Here is a 13,425-nt window from a genome sequence, read left to right as displayed (position 1 = left end):
ACAATTGGAATTCAGATTAGGATGTTGACTAGGCACAAACAAGCCCTGTTTTCATAGGCTATATTATATGAAGTACAAAATTCGCATCCCAGAGTTCTGGGGTTCAACACTAACACTGTTACTATAGACCAGAGGCAGCAACACAGTAGTCCGTGGGCCGTATCTGCCTTAAACACATGTTTTTGCCTGCCTGGCAAAATCTGCAAATGTTTGTCAGAAATCCAGATTCAAGTGTACTTTTAAAAACAAAATTACTTGATGACCATGGACCTACACCCCGAGTGACGTGTCCTCTTTAAATATGATGTGAACTTGTCAGTTTGCTTCAGTCGTACTGCCTTCTCATCTGTTTACCTGACCAGTTCCTACCTCCAGAGCATCCTGGAATCTCAGCCTTATGAGGGCCTGTAAAGATGTAGCTAACTGACACTTGGACCTTAGTTCTTTTTTACTAGCTTTCAAACTGTATTTCTCTGTACTCCCTCACGGGATAGTCTAGGAGACATGGCAACTGGTAGATTAATAAGTCAGGTTCAAGCCCAAAATCTCTTATTTAACAGAATTAGCTCTGATTTGTTTTATATATTATGCTCCCTCAAAAATTTTTTCAATCAAATCAAGGATTGGATATTAACATTTTTCTTTCGTTTACGATAGTGCTGTAGTGCAGATGTTCAAGTTCAAACTCTCATTTTGCCAGTGGGGCAAAAAAACTTTCAGAGGTAAAATGATTTGTGTAAGATCACAATCCTAGTTAATCTTGGTGCTACCTGCATTCAGGCAATACTAAAGCTTTAGAAAGACAAAAATAAGCAAATAGCATCTATCTCTTGTCTTATGCTGTTGTTTACAAATATGATATGTACTCAAATTTTACTTTTTGTACATTAAAAGCCAGTGTACAATATAGATTAATATTTAATTTAGCATACAAGTTCTGATGTCCTTCAGGCTTAGTTTTTTTAAAAATGCCGTGTGTGTGTGTGTGTGTGTGTGTGTGTGTGTGTGTCAGGCTTAGTTTTTTTAAAAATGCTTAGTTTTTTTTTAAAAATGCCGTGTGTGTGTGTGTGTGTGTGGTGTGTGTGTGTGTGTGTGTGTGTGTGTGTGTGTGTGTGTGTGTGTGTGTGTGTGTGTGTGTGTGTGTGTGTGTGTGTGTGTGTGTGTGTGTGTGTGTGAAGAAGTTCTCGATTACCCTGAGTCCAGCATTTCCTTTTGGAGACCCTTGATAGATCACTGGCTAATTCCAGTGACTTCATATTAGATTTTATGAACTATACTCTCAAATTAATCACCAAATTCTTTTCTAGTGAGTACTTAGAAATTTTAGTTTGCTCTGCTAGATTCATGTTGGTGATTTCTCTCCTTTTCTGCAGGTGGACATAATGTCACGATCTCCTTGCAGTCCAGAACTGGGCACACCCATATGCCTTCTGTGGTTGGCGTCCTTGTCTTTACCCAGTTCTGGTTCTGGTTTCCTCTTTCGCACTTCCTGTCATTGGCTTATACCCCTACCTGTGTCATTGGCCTGAACAAAGACTTAAAGGTATGTTTGCAAGAGCTCAGTTTTACAGTAAGTATATCTTTACTATATCCTGTTCACCACCCACTCATGAGGATTTTCATGAAAATTAGTTGGCATCTTTCATGAGGATTTTCATGAAAATTAGTTGGCATCTTTCATGAAAATTAGTTGGCATTTTATTAATAAAATATTTCCCCTCAGACTGAGTCATCTGACTGAGAGGAGTGTGTTAGTGGAAGTTTTGAGAATTAAGTCTCTTTACTAACAGTGTAACCTTGGATAAATCAGTTAAGAAATGGTGAGGGGGCAAAATATAAAAACATGAAAAGGCTTTATAATCATTGATGAATTTTACTTAATATTGAAGGTCTGTGAGAGCTGTTGTAGGATTTCATGCAGATAAATGACATGGTGAGATTTGCAGTTTAGAAACATCATTCTGGTATCAGTGAAAATTTGTTACAATGCTGTTGCAACAGTCTAGGCAAGGGAGACTTAACTAAATCTTACTAAGAAAGGAAGGGTAGAGACAGGAATATGTTCCACTGTTATGTGATGCTAGAGTGTTTGCTGGAGGAAAGGATTGTTACTAAAGGGAAAACAAGATAGGTGGATGTCCCTTTGATAGTGACAAAACAGGACCACGGAGGTGAGGAGCCAGGGGCAGTGACAGAATGAAACTAGTCACAGAAGTCAGAGACTTAAGGTGATGCATTCCCTGTCATCACACTATTTTGAGGGGGAGTGGGGGGTCGTAGTTTCACTTGTGTCTTTCTCAGTGCTTTGGCCCAGTGATTCACTTTGGTGGTCTTCCATCCTCTCAGAGGCTTTCTGACCTTTAAATAACTCTTACATTTGGTCGTCACTGTTGTTAAAATATTCTTTAAGTTTTTAGGGTGGAAAAAGTTTAGGTAAAAAAATGACGGGTAAAGATTGAGTGTCTCACTGGTTGATTTTCTTCCCAGTATAGCTGTACAGCCACTCAGTTGTTCTGTAAGTGTTTCAGTACTAACTACTCGTATGTATATTGAGCAGTTTGCTCTCTTAGAGCAAGAATCTTTTGGTTTCCCAGTCTCTAACATTGTGGTTAAACATACAGTGTAATCTTTAGGGACTTCTTCCTCTGGCACATAGTGTTGTGATCTCTGTGTCCATTCCTTACAATGAAAGTGGGATGGGAAAGACAACGTTGCTTGTCCTAGTAAGTGGTGCTTATTACCATTCCCTATCAATGCAAATTGGGTAAATAGAGACAAATTCAGACTACAGAACTTTAAACCTGGTCACCAAGTAATGCAAAGCCAACTTTTCCATTAGGCTCATGCTAGACTCTGTAGTGTAAGGAAGGGACATGGAAGTTAAGTGTGCAGATTAGATAATCAGATGACACTGCAAAAAAGGTAACAGTTGATCTGATGCTCACACCATGACTGGGACTTAACCCCCTGAAGCAGGGTGCATGGTAAAATGAAAAATGAAAGGGATGCCTCTTCAAAGGCACAGAGCTTCAAGAAAGTATAGGGAACCATAGTAGTTCTGTAGAGCACCTCAAAACTAACTCAGTGAAAGAAGACAGATGCCTATAATTAGCCTCCAACTAATAAAAATAATTGGAAAGAGAAAAGAAGACAGATGCCTCTAAGGGAAGTGTGGTAACATAATTGTATAGCTGTGTGATTTAATGTGAATTGAAACTTCTGACATCCCTTTGCATCTGTATGCTTATTTAGAGTATAGAATCCTTAAACCTTGATTTTGATTATTTTAATAAAGGGGCGGAATTCTCTTATTTCTTCAGATGCCGAAAGTTCAATATAAATCAAACTGTAAACCATCAACATTTGCGTATCCTGCCCCTCTGGAAGTACCAAAAGAAAAAGAAAAGGAAAAGGTTGGTTCTTTGTTACTTTGAGCACCATTTGTAGCTATATAGGAGCTGCTTAGTGTTTTGCTTGGGTTTCTTTTAAATACGGTTATGTTTTAAAGTAGGTATTTTTAAAGTAATACTTCTTATGGTCAAATACAGCATTATACAAGAGTATGGAGTGAAAGCCCTTTTCCCTCCTGGTCATCCAGGTCCCATGTTTCAGGAGTCACAATTTGTGAATCCTCCAAATGTTTTTTCTGCACACATCAATACTTTTTATACCGCAAATCGTGTCTTCTACATACTTTTCTGCATCTTACTGTTTTCATTTTAGTGGTTCTTTTAATGTGTGTTGATCTCGTTTTTTCCAAAGCTGCAGAGCAATCCCTTTGTGTGTATATTGTTTTACCAGTTCCTTGTCTGATAGACATTTAAGGTTATTTCTGATTTGTCACTGTTACAGATGAGACTGGGATAGAGTTTTTATACATGGGTATTGTGCACTTGTACAAGTGTATCCGTAAGTTAGGATCTTAGATATGGAATTGCTTGATCAAAAGTAATGCACATTGTTAATTTTTGTAAGTATTAACTGAATTTCCTTTCAAAATGGATATAACCAATTTATACTCCTCCCAATGAGTATAAAGATACTCATTGAAGTGTGTTAAGTTAAACTGTGGTAAAATTGAGAGCTGTGCTTGTCCCTGTAGTTTTCTCAGTAAAATTATCCATTATGACACTTCAGGTTTAGGAAAATAACTTTTTCTCTTAAGAGAATATTCTGTATTAGCCAGTTGATTGTTTGCTGTAAATGTTATGGTTAAGTAGGGATAATTACATAATTGACAAAATTTCCAGGTAGTGGGTGATAGTGTCCTTTGATAATAGCATCTTGTTCATCAGCTATGTATCTTATTCATCAGCTGTGTTTCAGAGTGTGCCCCCTCCCCCACCTTTGAGTCTAAAACAAAGGCAGCTTTACACAATTACTACCTAGCCTTTCAAGGTCCCTGTTTCACCTCTGGTTTCAGTGAGACCCATCAAGGATGATAATTCCAGGTTAACCACTTACCCACTGTGGGTTACCATTGTAGGGCATCTAGTCCAGCAAGAGAGCTTTACAACCAGGTTTGGAGAAAATTTTTGTTTTCCAATGCTTTCCCTATAAAGTAAAAAAGGATGTGGCACCCATATCTCTGTCTCAGAAACTTATTGTAGCAAATTAACATCCAAGGTATACTACAGATTAAAAAAAAATTTAGAGCGATATTGGACACAAGCCTCTAGCAACTAAAGATTTACCTGATGACTGTAACAGTAAGTTATCCTTATATTCCCAGATTGTTTTGTTCTTTTCGATTCTTTACTACCAGAAAACAATAGCATTGTAGAATGGAACTCTCACTGGGCTTGTACATCTGTGTGTAAGTAAAAGTTGTTAATTGCTCAGTTGTTGTGACCCTGTCGACTGTAACCTGCCAGGCTCTTCTATCCATGGCATTCTCCAGGCAGGAATACTGGAATGGGTTGTCATTCCCTTCTCCATGGGATCTTCCTGACCCAGGGATTGAACCTGGGTCTTCTGCATTACAGGCAGATTCTTGACCCTCTGAAGCACCAGGGAAGCCCGTGTAAGTATTATAACAGTTTACTCTGTTCACTCCTCTAGGTTTCCACTGCTGTGTTATCTATAACTGCTAAGGCTAAAAAGAAGGAAAAAGAAAAGGAAAAAAAGGAAGAGGAGAAAATGGAAGTGGTGGGTATAACTTTCTGGTGATATGGGTTGATGTAGCTGTCTCTGTCATGGTCCAGATTCTTCCTTAGTTGAACATTCTTAATACCTTGCTCTTGACTTCCTTTAAATAATTATCCTGTTCCAAGTATGGAAACTCATAAAATTTTAATTGAAGGAGACTTGAGAAATTAAACTCATTCATGGGAATACTAGTAGGGTACAAATCAAGAATGAGTTCTTGGAAGGAATGACAACTAAAATGGGTTTTGAAGGGCAGAGTAGGATTTTCATCAGACAGTGCGGTGATGGTAGGAGAAAGAAAAGCCCTTTCAGGCAAAGGCAACATCATTTATTTAAATATCTCTACTAATGTAAAAACCTTTTTACCCTTTTCAGTTAAGTTAAATATCACTCTCACCCCCAAGCAGTTACCATCTCTCTCTTCTGAGTCTGGTATCATTTTGGTTCTACTTCCATTATATCTAATCCTAACTACCTTTTGCACCTAATAGTTGCTCAGTAAATTTATTAAACAGTGCTATAGAACAGAAGTGAACCTTTATGGGACTATATGTATTTTCTCCCCCCGTAGGATGAGGCAGAGAAAAAGGAAGAAAAAGAGAAGAAAAAAGAACCTGAGCCAAACTTCCAGTTATTGGATAACCCAGCCCGAGTTATGCCTGCCCAGCTTAAGGTCCTAAGCATGCTGGAGACCTGTAGATACCAGCCTTTCAAACCAGTAAGTTACTAATGGCCCTTAGTTATATACCAGTAGAATATTAATCTATAAGGCAATGGAATCATTATAGAGAAGGATAAATTGCCCAAGTGTTGGAGACAGCTCTCTAGTATAAATCTCTTAACAAAAGCAAACATTCCCTTCCATTCATACAGATTTGGATTCTTGACTTTTGTGTAACCATTCATCTACCAAAGGTTTACATCATAGAGTTACTAACACAGCATAGTGATTAGGACCATGGACTCTGGAGCTGGACATCCTGAGTTTAAATCCTGATTCTACCACTTTCAGCCTGCGTGACCTTAAGCCAAGAACTAATCCTCTCTCCATCAGTTTTCACTGCTAGAAAATAAGAATTATCATCCCTACCTCACGAGAATGTGATTGAACAACGTAATATACAAGTGTATACAGTAAATACACAAGCACATGAGTGTTCTGTTTTACAATTAGAAAAGGATCTTCATGCCACTTAATTTATTCTAGGGCAGAAAGTTTCATGTTAGGAACAAATGCTGATCAGAAATTTGAGCATGGTAATGTCTTTCTTTTCTGGGTTCTTGTATCTTGCAAACTGGAGAACCATTAGTAGACACACTTAGTACATTCAAATCCTGGACCAATCTGAAATGTCATAGATAAGAGTTCTAGATCCTTCTGGAAAAGTAAACCCATTCTCATCAGCTTGAAGGTGGTCCCTGCTGGTGGTGACAACTCTTACTCACAATTGTGAGTCAGGGTCTTACCCAGCTAGATTATCAGGAGACAAGGGCAGAGGATGGAAGATAGCTGTATTTAATGGAAGAGCTGGAATTGGGTGGAACTGAGTTTATATTGCAGCTCTGCCATGTCTTAGCTATGTGACTGAGACAGCTCATTTAATTGCTTCATGTTTGTTTCCTCATCTAATAATTGGAATGGTGATACTACCTACCACTCAGGAATATTGTTAAGATTAAATAGGTTGTTATGTGTGAAATGCCTAAAACAATATCTGTAAATGGTAAATCCTCAGTCAGTAGCTATTACTTGGTGATGGTGACAAGTCATCAGACATCTGTGGGTAGCCGGCAGTCAGGCCAGGAAGGATAGAATAGTTTGAAGGTCTTCTCCCACCTCCTATTAACCTTGCATTACTGGGACCCAATACTACTTGGCCTGTAGTGCTGAATGAATGAATTGGTAGAACCGCCAGTGGAGAAGGGAATGGCAACCCACTCCAATATTCTTGCCTGGAAAATCCCATGGACAAAGGAGAGCCTAGTGGGCTACAGTCCGTGGGGTCGCAAAGAGTCGGACACAACTGAGCGACTTTCACTCACTCACCAGTGGACATATTATATTAGTCACTGTTTAATCTGCGACCCAGCTCACCTAAGTGACATGTTTCTAGAAAATACATTCTAACAGCATGCTTTCGAAACTGCTCTTGCCAGCACAGCTGTATTAGTACACAGCCAGTGAGCAGTTGAAGCAAACATAAGACACCCAGTGATCTTGACAGTTATGAAGAACTAGAGACAACAAAGTATATGCTCAGTGTCATGACACCATATGAAGAGGCTGATTTGCCTCAGCTGGAACTTAAATGATTGTTAAACCTTTGCTCAAGTCAGACAAAGCTGTAACAGTTGTTCACTTATGAGCCAAAATATATTTCCTATGTCTGTGCCTAGCTGGCTGTTGAAGGTAGGTCCCCAATCGTACACATAGCCCCTCAGCAAAGACTGGGAGACTAATTCTTCCACGTATTTAAGGAACTCCTTCACTAATTATTAGCTGTCTGGTCAGATAACTGAGAGATTTCAGTGGTCACATGCAACAAAAATACTTTCTAGAAAAGTCACAAAACATAACTTTTTTTTAATGAGCAAAGGAGTTGAATAGGCTTTTCGCTAAAGAAGATTTACAAATGGCCAAAAGCACATGAAGAATCTCAACATCATTCATCGTAAGGGAAATGTAAATCAAAACCACAAGGAGATGCTTCATCATACCTACTAGTATACCTATAATCAAAAAGACAGTAAATTTTAGATTAAAGTTAGCAAGGATGTGGGGAAATTGGAACCCTCAGATGGCACTGGTGTAGGAGTGTCAAGTGTTGTTGCAGCCTCTATGGAAACCAATTTGACAGTTCCTTGAAAAATTAAATGCCAGTGTGTCATATGACCCAGCAATTCCACTCCTTGGTATATGCCCAATAGAATGAAAACCATGTCCACCCAAACACTTGTACACTGATGTTTATATCAGCTTTACACATAATAGCCAAAAGGTATAAACAACTCAGATGTCCATCAAGTGGTAGATGAATAAATAAAAATGATATGCACAATGGAATTTTATTCAGCCAAAAGAAATGACATAGTGATATATACTACACCATGTTTGAACCTAAAAACATTATCCTAAGTGACAAAAACCAGACACAAAAGACCACATGTTGTATGATTCTGTTTATTCAAGATGTCCAAAACAGACGAATCCATAGAAACAGAAGTTGTTTTAATGGTTGCAAGGGCTGGAAGTAGGGAAAAATGAAGAATGACTGCTGATAGATGCAGAATTTCTTTTAGATTGAACATTCATCAGAATGTGCTCTTGAATTAGATAGTGGAGGTGGTTGCATGACTTTGTGAATATACTTAAAAAAAAACAAACACTGAATTGTGTACTTTAAAAGAGTTAATTTATGTTCTGTGAATTATATCTCAGTTTTGGAAAAAAGACTGCCTCTGTATGTTTGTGGTGAAGAAAGGAGTACCCCCTGACTCATCTCCTCTAGTACCCTGCTGGCAGGGTCATCAGGTCCTTCCTTAGACATTGCATTTAGTCTTGAAAATGTGTTGCATTCCTACTGTTTCCTGTCCATCTTAAAAGACACCTTACAGAGTGTGGAGCTTTTGGAAGCAGGAAATGTCCCATTGCCTCTGTCTTCAGTTGTCAGTAGCCTTCTCAGAAAACAGACTGTCGTATATCTTATTGTCTGCTTAGAGAGTGTGTGAACTCTCTAATGTATAAGGCATTAATAAATCTAAACCATGTAGGTATAAAAAGCTCTTCCTGTATATTGGTTATACTACAGGATTTGGGCTGGAGCATTCCAGTTAAGCACGAAATAGTACTGTTACAACCTAGAGCCGTATATTTCCAAAATGCAGGAAGTTCTTTGTTGAATCTCCCTTGGTCCTTTAGAGGTTCGTACACACTTTTAGACCATGGAGTATTAAGATAGTGGCCAAGTAACTCTGTTCTTGGGTGAATATTGGTAGTAAAGTCAGGGACCATTCATAAAATGGCTTTTTTTCAAGAAAAGCAAACTTTCTAAGGGAAAGGGTTATAGATTAATATGTATGGATATGTGTGTATTGAGACAGGGGAAACAGTTTAGAAATTCATGCAGGCACAACAGTTTTATAGCGTGGCAGAGCAGGGTTCTGATGGGTAAAAATTAGATTAGGTTGAACCGCAGAGATGCTTATACATATGTGAATCATTTGACTAATGTGCCTGGGCTTCTTTTCCTTCCCAGTAATATGCTTTGGTAGAAATGTGTTTTTTCCAGATGTGCCCTCCACTGTTGACTGATTTAATTACAGAGAGCAGCTTTCCATTTCCTTTGACACAGGCAAGCAAATAGAATAAGATTGGTACACCAGAGATGGGCGAACAGTTTGGCGCTTGAATTTACCTTTCACTAATATGTTTGGGAGAGGGCTTAATAGAATTGCTTCTACATTCTACTTCCCTTTTATTTCCCATCTAGTTTTTCACTGTCTTGCATCACAACGATTTGTCGATTAAAGTGAAAAACACTCAGATATTTGTGATATTTATATTCTGTCATTCTAAAGTTTCTGGAGAAAAATACTCTTTTCATTTATAAATTGTCTTTTGTGTCCAAAATAATGCTTTTCACACAAATGATAAAAAGATCTATTAGATTGTGTGTCTTAAACTTTAGCATGCATAAAAATCACCTGAGGATCTTGTTAAAACACAGATTCAGAATTCTAAAGTAGGACTAGGTTTTCTGCATTTCTAACAAGCTCTGATGTGATAATGATGCTACTGGCCCAGGACCACATGTGGAGTAGCACGGCATTAGACTGCCTCGTTGGATAGTAAACATTTTCCCTGCAGTCCAGCTAAGGCCAGTACAGTACTAGGTAATGCTTCTTAAATCGGGATGCATCGTCCAAACAGAACAACACCACGTGTTCCACCCCCCAGAGCCACTGGGTTAAATTTGCAGATACTCCTATAGCTGACAGTTATCTTAATCCTTTGTTATGTACTTTGGCAGTGCTGTCCACGTTCAGTCCTCAGACTAACCTGAAGGAGTAGATGAGGAAGATATTAATAGCCCCTTCTTACAGTTGAACAGTTAAGTTACTGGTGTAGCATCACACAGGGACAAATGCCAAGTTTCCTGACTGTCATCTAGGAGAGTATAGTTCCAGTTTTCTACTTCCTAATCATTCTCGTTCTCTTGGGGTACCATTTAACAAGTATGCAATCAAGATTGTGGAGCATTCAGCTTGAGGATCTTCATTCCTTGCTCTGTTCAATAGTTGTCCATTGGAGGCATCATCATTCTGAAGGATACCAGTGAAGACATTGAAGAGCTGGTGGAACCCGTGGCAGCTCATGGCCCAAAAATTGAAGAGGAAGAACAAGAGCCAGAACCCCCAGAACCATTTGAGTATATTGATGATTAAGGACCAGAGGTACGTGTGGAGCAAAATTGTGTGCTGCGAGAAGTCTCTGTTGATTCTTCACAAATGTTTTTACAAGGATGTGGTTTCACTTTCCCTTTCCCCCCTTTCCCCTATTTATGTAAATGACATTAAAACTTCTCTTTATTTGACCTCTTCCTGAATATGTAAGCACCAATTCCTTTTTCTTTTTTTGTTGATTCTCTCCCCTAGTCTAGTGTTCTGCCAGTCCTGTTCAAAGTGGCTGGACTGCAAACTGTTTTCATAGGCCCCTGAGGAAGGGGCTTGCTCCAGAATGTAACTCAGTGCTTCGCTCATCAGAAAGCCTTGCTATCCCCTAACCCCCCAAAAATCAGCTGAACTGACTGACTGCTCAGTAATGGAGTTGATTTCCATTCTGATGTAAGCTCCTTCTTGGGGATCAGTTATAGTTTGTGGACTGGCGCTGTTCTGTAGATCACACTTTGAGTAGCACAGGTCTGAATTCCTCATGATTCTTCTCTTTCCTTTGGTAATACTTCTGGCTGTAAAAGCCTTACCATTCATTTATTCAGTGAGGCTATTGAACATCTAATATGTATAAGACAATAGTGCTTATAGGTACTTGTGGTCAGTTAGACTGTAAACAAAGCTTTGTCAAGTTGAAAAGGATAATTATTATGCCAGTTTCCTAACCATGTTGAAGGGGATTTTTAGGTGCAAAAGATTGCAATTTCACAAAATTGTCATTCTACTCCTCTTTTTTTTCAAATGGGTGTTACATATTTGAAGATGCCATTCCCTGGTGGCTCAGATGATAAAAAATCCACCTGCAGTGCAGAAGACCACTAGGTTCAGTCCCTGGGTTGGGAAGATCCCCTGGAGGCGGGCATGGCAACCCACTCCAGTGTTCTTGCCCTGAGAATCCCTATGGGCAGAGGAGCCTGGTGGGCTACAGTCCATGGGGTCACAAAGAGTCGGACACGACTGAGCAACTAAGCACACACAAACTGTATAATCAAGGTTCTCTAATCCCACCGTAATACAAATAGGTTGTAAAACAAACGTGAATTTTACTCTTCAAAGAAGATAAGAATAGTATCGTTGTGACAATGAAAAAATACATTTTAAATGTCAGATTGCAGATCTAGCTCCATAAGTAACAATTAATTAAAACTTTCTAAGATAAATAATTAAGGCAGAAACCCTGCTCTTAGTAGCAACATATAGTCAGACCTCCACGAGACAGTTTGCAGATTTATAACTTCCCTTCCTGCTTTTGAAAAGTACCTTTTAGCTCTTGATGGTTTCCTAAGCTTTACCCAGCCACACACAGCAGTATTAACACCCTGAGCTCTCGGTCTGTGTGCAGAACTGAGCTCACATTAGCCCCTGGCAGCCTTTCACAATCCCTTACTGAAAACCTCCCAATTAAGTCTTTCCGGGCCATGAACTACCAGATGGCGCAGAAATTTTCAGTTGGAGATTGGGTTCTTGTTAGGTTTTAAAAGGGCAAAACATCCAGTCCAATAAGAATTTGAAAGCTATGGTCTGTCTTAGTACAAACTGGCATATTAGGACTGTATCAGCAGGATTAGGGGCCCGTTTTGTTTTGTTTTCTTTTGTTATGTCTTGGCTGCACCAGGCCACATGCCCTATCCTAGTTCCCAGACCAGGGGTCAAACTTGTGCCCCCTGTGGTGGAAGTGTGAAGTCTTAACCATTGGACTGCCAGGAAAGTCCCTAGGGGCTAGTTTTAAACTTCAACATCTAGTGTCTTGGGGGGGGGGGGGTTGTTGTTTTTAATGTTTTTAAAATTAAGAGTAACCCTAGCGTCTCTCTCTCCCCCCACCCCAGGGTCTTATTGCTCACCTAAAGGAGATTGCCCAGGCTCATACTGGAAAGGCCTGTGAGGAAATTTACGCTGAGACCTGCCCTTCACTGCATGTATCATTGCCTCTGTGCTGACCTTGTCTGCAAGTCTTTGATTGAAGAGATGGTATATGACTAGTGTTCTCTTTCACACAACTTGGTTTTCAAATAAATATATTAAGATCTTCAGATGGACAAGGACTTCTTGTTTGTTTTTCAGCTGGATTGTAAATAAATGGATCAAATACTATTCTCCCCACCATGAAATGCCTAAACCCAAAGAGCTGAATCTGATTCCTGGGATGAGCAGGCATGACTTTAATATCGGTGAAGGAGTTAAACTATTTTATAAATTATTTGAAAAATAATGGGGAAAAAATATGAAAAGCAACCACCCTTGTTTATTACTCCAAGAATTCTCTTCATTTTTATTAATGGGATTGAGGGTGTAGGGTGCTGTTCAGTTACAGAGGAAGTCCCTTTAATGATCCAAGGGAAATGAAGTCTATTTAGGCAGCTCAGAAGCTTTTTATTTTTAATAAGCTTTACTTCTTGTTTCCTGCTTTTGACCCTGTTATGGACAGTAAGTATAAATTATTTCAATTTAGCCACAAGACCTAATTGTGTACCCTTTTTTTCTTCTTTTCTAACTTTTTTTCCCATGTTTCTTTTTTAAGTTGAGATATAATTTAAATGTAATAAAAAAAAAATGCAGACATTTGGTTCTATAGGGTTTTTTGTGCCTTGGCCTTCAACCATTAAAGTAGGTAGTTTCCAACATTTATACATGAATGGTTCTTTACTCCAGCCTTGATTCTTTCGCTTTGTAATTTAAGATGTAGCCTCCTACGTCTAAAAAAAAGAAAACTGATCTTGGTAGAGGAAACTAACTCCTGTATAGACCAGCAGTGTCCATTCATCACCACAGCTTTACTGTTAGGTCTCGGTCTCAAGATTACTGATCCCAAAGGATGGCTCCACTCGC

General features: G+C 39.0%; 1 protein-coding gene across 1 annotated transcript in view; it reads left to right on the top strand.

Annotated features, from left to right (window-relative positions):
• The window catches only part of PSMD1 (proteasome 26S subunit, non-ATPase 1), an 86,639-nt gene extending 74,010 nt beyond the window's left edge, over positions 1–12,629 (top strand). Inside the window, exons 20-25 of the mRNA XM_043444831.1 lie at positions 1,374–1,543; positions 3,321–3,413; positions 5,062–5,148; positions 5,720–5,866; positions 10,447–10,602; positions 12,426–12,629. Of these exons, the coding sequence (XP_043300766.1) occupies positions 1,374–1,543; positions 3,321–3,413; positions 5,062–5,148; positions 5,720–5,866; positions 10,447–10,593 (644 nt within the window). The 3' untranslated portion in view covers positions 10,594–10,602; positions 12,426–12,629. The remainder of the gene's footprint in view (positions 1–1,373; positions 1,544–3,320; positions 3,414–5,061; positions 5,149–5,719; positions 5,867–10,446; positions 10,603–12,425) is intronic.
• Positions 12,630–13,425: the final 796 nt, after the last annotated feature.

This window comes from Cervus canadensis, chromosome 24 (assembly GCF_019320065.1).
Source record: "Cervus canadensis isolate Bull #8, Minnesota chromosome 24, ASM1932006v1, whole genome shotgun sequence".
Lineage (NCBI taxonomy): Eukaryota > Metazoa > Chordata > Mammalia > Artiodactyla > Cervidae > Cervus > Cervus canadensis.
Note: the sequence above shows the minus strand (reverse complement) of the source record. Positions and strands in the feature narration are given on the sequence as shown.